This window comes from Rutilus rutilus, assembly GCF_951802725.1.
Source record: "Rutilus rutilus genome assembly, chromosome: 12".
Taxonomy (NCBI): Eukaryota; Metazoa; Chordata; class Actinopteri; order Cypriniformes; family Leuciscidae; genus Rutilus; species Rutilus rutilus.
Window position 1 is genome coordinate 11,655,105 of NC_140217.1, and position 6,562 is coordinate 11,661,666.

Consider the following 6,562-nt stretch of genomic DNA (forward strand, 5'->3'; position numbering starts at 1 on the left):
ACATATGAATGCATACGCAACCGTACCCATATGAACCATGCCCACAGGCTCAATGAGTAATGTCTGCTCATCATGGCAATATAAGCCATATGGTCAGTTGTAAATACTCAACATCTTTACTTTGATCATGTGTAGGTCTGAATGTAGTTCTAAATTAATTAAAAATGATAAATGTGTATGGTTTACTTTAGAAATTCATACAACTGCACCAAATATTATGATTTGACAAGACTTTCTGGTAAGGTTTAATTCATTAAAATTAATTCATGCGTCATGTATTATGAAATAATCCATGATCATATTGGTTCATTTGATGTTTGTTCATAATATATGAACTAATGTTCATTCATCTTCAAAATCATAATACATTATTAGTAATAAATGTATTTGTATAAATTAGTTGATGTATTATGAACAAACATCAAGTTAACATCAACCTAAATTAACAAATGCTGTAAACAAGTTTATTGTTAGTTCATGATATCTAATGTATTAAATAATCCGTTGTGACGCTAATGATCTTGCATACAAGTAACGCATGTTCTCAAAAGATACAAGACATAAAATAATTATTAAGCTAATGCTTAAATAGTAAGTGCTTATGGATTCATTAGTAATCAAATAAAACAAAACTATTCAAGAGAATTCCAAAATATTTATATATCTTTTATTTCAACGGCACATTTTTGTCAGACAATATTACAAAACACTGAACATACACACTGAGTATATAAATATAATTTTATTTACAAAACATTTACAAATGCAGCTAGCATTGTTCTTGAAATGTACAACTTATATTAAAAAAAAAGTGTATCATTTCCCACAAGCATAGCAAACAGCATAACATCAGTTTACAATAGCTACATCTAATCTTGATCTGGACTTGCTTCTCTCCACTCAAATGTGTGGGTTTTCAACATCCCCCTCCATTCTACCAGACATAACTGTACATTACACATTGTGTATGAAAATGTGATCTTTAGTCTTTCCGGCAGATGTACGAAAGCCACTGATAAGTGGAGAACGGATTATATGAGTCTCTCTGTGGCTCCAGGACAGGGAGGGACCTTTTCCACCAATTTCACTGACACAAAAGCCTAGCTAGACTTACAAGGCTAATACGCTTACAAATCAAATCAATACAAGTGCTTTCTCAATACATTTATAACTGTAATAATAATGTACAAAAAGCATAAACATTCATCTGTTTATAAAGATTAAGCAAACTGTATGTGTACAAAGTTGTTCCACTATTGTACAAAACATTGCTGTTCAAATTTTGCTATGCCTCAAGAACTCAAAGTACAGAGAGATTTACATGACGGTTCCCTGTTTATCTCTGAGCTTTGCAGAGCTGGTGTTGATCAACACCATCATAGAACGTTCATAATGGTCCCTGGTTCTCCACAGCGGAGTATTCAGTCTCAGACACATGCGAGGCGTCGATGAGCCTAGCAAGGCCAGTTTTGGTAGAGTACTTGAAGATGAAGGCTTTCATGAGGTCGTAGCGGTAGTTCTTGTTGATGAAGTTGTAGATGATGGGGTTCAAGCAGCAGTGAAGGAGGGAGAACCACTGGGTGAGATGCAGTGCTGCATAGAGAGCGTTCTCTAGAGTGCAGTTGAAGGGCAGCACGTTGAGAAAGGCTAGCGTGTCAAGCAGTAGAGCTCCATGGTAGGGCACCCAACACACTAGAAAGACCACAATGTAGGTGAAGACGAGGCGACGGCTGATGCGATGTTCCTGGTCAGCTGTGGATTGGATGGTACCGGCCAAGAGGACGTAAAACACAGCAATTATAGGGAAGGGAATGGCAAAGCCGAGCATGAAGAAACTCATTTGGATGCCAACTGTCCACTCCTTAGTGGTGTCTGCTGGGAAAACAGACTTACATACAATGCTGTCTGAATACCTGGATTTCTCAGCCTGGAGGAAGTATGTTTCAGGGAGGGCGGCAAAGAGTGCCAGCAGCCAAACGCCCACACAGATTAGCTGTCTGGTCCTTCTCTTACTCTGACTGGGACCGTCTCCAAAAAGTTTCACAGACAGGTAGCGGTCCACACTCATGCATGTAAGGAAAAAGATACTGCTAAAAAGGTTGACACTGAAGATCAGGTGTGTAATTTTGCACATGGCATCACCAAAGGGCCAGTGGCCGAGTTGAAGCAGAGAACTAATGGAGACTGGAAGAGTGGCCACTACGCAGAGGTCAGCGATGGCTAGGTTGAGGATATACAGGTGAGTCTCGTAACGTTTCCTCTCGGATCGCACGTTCACCCACACCACCAGAGCATTGGCGGCGAGGCCGATGATGAAGAGGAAGATGTAGAGCACAGAGAGGGCGTAGAGCAATGCCTTCTGGCTGAAGGTGCTGTGACACACTTCCACGTGGGAGACATTATCGTCAATAGAGAAGTTAAGGTCGCCCAGTGCATCCAAAATGTCACTGAAGTCATTCACGTTCACACTCATCTTGCCACGTCTTTGTTATTGCCGCTATTGGGACGCAACGGCTGTGACCTGAAACAAAAAGAGAGCCACTGTTATGACACGTAGACAGAAAGAAAAAAAACACGAACGGGACTAATTAAACTCAGAGGGACAGAAAAATGTAAAACAAAGAACGTTTATTTATAAAACACACATAATCTGAAACATGTCGAACACACCAGGATCCCTTGTCAGAGAGCAGGACCTTGTACTGTTTAAGAGGATTTTTGGGTTTATTTCCCAGGCTTACTGGATTGCGCTTAATTTAAGAATAAATTTAAATGGTCACAAAATCAAAGAGGGAAGGGACAATGAGTCAAATAAGGGTGTCCACATTTAATAAAAGGAAAATATATATTTAAAATATGTTCCAAATTCTTAGAAATGTGCTTATTCATGAAAACTTTCAATTTACTGACTAAAAATGTAATGTAGTGTAACCATCAAGCAAAAGGTAATAACATTTTTCTTTCACCTTGAATACATGTAATTGTACACATCTTAATCATTATTTTCAAAAACTGTTCTAAATATAATTCTCAATGTTACGTTTTTTATTTCAAATATTAGGGATATCTTATTCACAAATATTATCTTTTTGGGGAGTCGCACCACATGACATTGTACAATATGATCCACCCTTGTCTTGTCTTAAAAAGGTCAAATTTTGACAAAAAATGTATTGACCTTAAACATACAGTCTGCACGTCCACGTTTCTGCACATTTGCTGCACCACGCTCTTAATGACTGATTTAGCGGACAAAGGTTTTGCAAATAACTTTGAGCCGTGAAGCAGTTTTGTTCAGAATTTGTTTTAGTGTTTCTTCATTGTATTAACTGTAATAATATCAGACTAGAATGACAAAAAAGCAAACGTGATTCAGTGATCAAAGACTAAGCTGTACTGCTTTGCTGAACATAAGGACTAAATGCCTGGCAGCAATACTCAGACGGTTGAGCAAAAGCTTACTGGCAGACCTCAGTTGTCATGCAGTGACCCAGTGAAAAGCTAAGTAGTTATCCATGGCAAATGGGAGGCATTAAGGATCTACAAAAAAGTTCAGCACAACCAACAGGCCAGACGAGTGAGTACAATGATAGAGAGCAGAGTGTAACTCTCCTGAAGGCATCAGAGAGAGACTAATGCCTGTTAGAAGTGAGATAAGTCATAGACAGAGGGGAGGATGGGCGGCTGCTGCTCCCTCTGCGACACAGAGGGGTGAAAGGTTCTTTTCTCAAAATGATATGCTCAGCTTGAGGACTGGATGCCAGGCTTTGAACTGACAAAAGCTAAAGAGAACAGAGAACCACCAGACTGGCGCTGTGTCAAAGTTTTTACCATTTACACATTCTCAAACACAGATGTACACACATCTCTAATCACACAGTTTTGATCTTCAACCCCCAGGGTTTGCAGAATAGAAAAAAAAACTGGCACACTTAAGCATGCTTTTTAAAACTAAAACTTTGTGCAGTGAAGCAGAAATGATAAACACAGTTATGCTCTTTCACATTTATTAAGTAAAGATGGAGAATATTAAACAAAATATCTGTTTACAATTGGCCTGGCGTAAAAAAAAAGATACAAATATAAACTTGTGTTTTGCTAAAGAACCATCAAGTGATGATAGAATGAGTTTAGGCTTGTTTATTTTCATTCCAAATCAACCCACGGTTCTGACCCTTGAACACGGTTAGCGCCTGACCTTAATTTCATTAAAAGAAATATGAGAAGAGACACAGCTGCTCTTAATGCATCGTGTGATCCTTACTGCAAGATCCTCAATCGCCTCCAAAACAAAGACTTATTTTATAGCTTTCCACTCTGACATCATTAGACTAGGGAGACAGAGAGGGCAGCGTAAACCTCTGACCTGATTTACCAGGTGCAATTGAAAAAATCAGGTGCCATAAAATGTGATGGTCCATTACAGACGGCCCCAAGCACCACCATCACGTCCCCCAGCCTTGTTGTAAAACTGTTGCGTTTACACTGCTCAAACACATCGGCCCCCTCACCTGATCTCACGGCCCCAGGCATCAAGCACACTTGCCCGCACAAAGACTTAGCTGTGCGGACACAGCAACTCTCCGTGCTGCCCCCTCCTTCCCCTTCTCTCTCTCTCTCTCTCTCTCTCTCTCTCTCTCTCTCTCTCTCTCTCTCTCTCTCTCTCTCTCTCTCTCTCTCTCTCTCTCTCTCTCTCTCTCTCTCTCTCTCTCTTTAAGTCTTAAAGTTCCCTTGAAACTCAGTATTGTTTCACTCCAAAGTGTTCTGCAAGCATGAAATAAGGGAATTATCAGTCACGGTTAAAGAATGAAATCTTCACTGTACTGAATGTGAGTGCAGGGAAAAGTAACAACAAATCCCTCGAAAACATGCTGATCGTGAAACTGGAAGGAAAATATACCATGGGAATTTAAATAAATGATGTCCCACATTACATAAGGAGTACCTACAGTAAGTGTGGACTGAATTAAAAAAAAGAGAAATATGTTTTTATATAAATATTAATATGTTTCTGTTCATAAATAGACAGAATAATGCTAAATAAAATAATGTAAGAAGCCTGAGTCAACATTTTCAGAAGGGGAGAGTTTCAGTTTAAGTAGCTAAATACTGCATTACTTAAACCCTTTGCTCCCCAAAAAAGAAAGAAAAAGAAAAGAAAAGGATTAATTAATTAAATTAATGGATTCACAGGAACTGATTCTTGCTCCAGAAAACAAAAAAGATCGAAAGCGTCTCGAAAGAGATGAGAAACAAAAATAGTCACTTTACCTGACCCTGTAGACACAATGCATATCCTACTCTTAAAATGTGCATTTAAATTCATTTATTCTAAAACAGCATTCATTTGTTTGTTACATTAGCCTAAATATAATCGGATTTCACGTTGGTAGCCTTACAATCCGCGGGATTGGACACTTCTTATCCACACCACCATCTGAGAGTTTCGGGCTCGGTAAATTTGTTAAGAGAGATATTTTTAAGTCGGCTACCTTAACTTTCTAAGTGTAGAATTAGAGAAAGTTACTTGAGGTTTTAAGACCGCATTTAAAACTGATATCTTGTAACACCTTAAATTAGTTTTAAGTGTATCATGGTCCGGTACGAGTAGCCTAGGCTATGGAAAAGGCTGCATTTAAAAACTAAAATCTCTCACACAAACACGTGCACACAACAAACAAGACGTACAAATTAACTTACAATCCTTGTGGTCTGATTTGGTGCTCCTGACTTTTAAACGTAGAACTTTGGTATCGAGATTCCGATGCCTGGAGAAAATGTTAAAGTCTCGTGGTTATCCGTACGAGAGGATGGCGTGATTGTCCCTCTGCGCTCTGACTGCACTTGCTGATATATAGTGCTGCGAGCAACGCCTACCGAACGCTATCGGAAAAGTGAATCACTTCAAGTTTCTGTCCAACAACAATGTGAATAGCGGACGTGCGACACATCGGATTTCCACTCCCATTTTAAACAGCGATATAAACAAAAAAGACTGTTCGAATATAAAAATACGCCTTTGTGTTTTGTTTGCGCACGAGAGTTGTTTAGAGAAATCAAAGAAGCCTATCCATGCGAAAGTTTCATTGAGGACTTCCACAGTTTCACAGGCTGAAATGTGCTTCATGTAATATATTCTCAAGATTTTTGTATAAACATTCTTTGCACTATTCAAGATAACACTTTATAACTATCATTAATGCTGTAACAATTAATATTCTATATTGCTAACATATCATTTCCTATCTTATCATTCCATTCAAACAGTTTAAAATATCCTATAGAATAGCCTAATAGCCTATATTCAAATTGGAATGTAGCCTACCAACTGATCTGTTAAGCATTAGCTATGGTTTGTTAGCTAATGACTAATTATAAATTAGGCTATTATAATACAATTATTATATCATATTACCGGTAAAATACTAGTGCCCTATCAGTCATATAAAATTGATTTAATTTTTAATTTAATTTTAAACGTTTGATTTTTAGTTGCTTCAGGGTAAAGTCTTTTATAAAATGTAGCTTGCACCATGCTGTAAGTAGTAGCAGGTGAATGTTG

The 6,562-nt window shown here is 38.3% G+C and overlaps 1 protein-coding gene across 1 annotated transcript; it reads right to left on the bottom strand.

Moving 5' to 3' along the window:
- Positions 1-647: 647 nt before the first annotated feature.
- Positions 648-5,845, bottom strand: ackr3b (atypical chemokine receptor 3b). The gene is made up of 2 exons (XM_084425355.1): positions 5,701-5,845; positions 648-2,521 (listed from the first exon to the last, which is right to left on the bottom strand). The coding sequence occupies exon 2, from the start codon at positions 2,471-2,473 to the stop codon at positions 1,388-1,390; it is 1,086 nt and encodes a 361-aa protein (XP_084281481.1). The 5' UTR covers positions 2,474-2,521; positions 5,701-5,845; the 3' UTR covers positions 648-1,387.
- Positions 5,846-6,562: the final 717 nt, after the last annotated feature.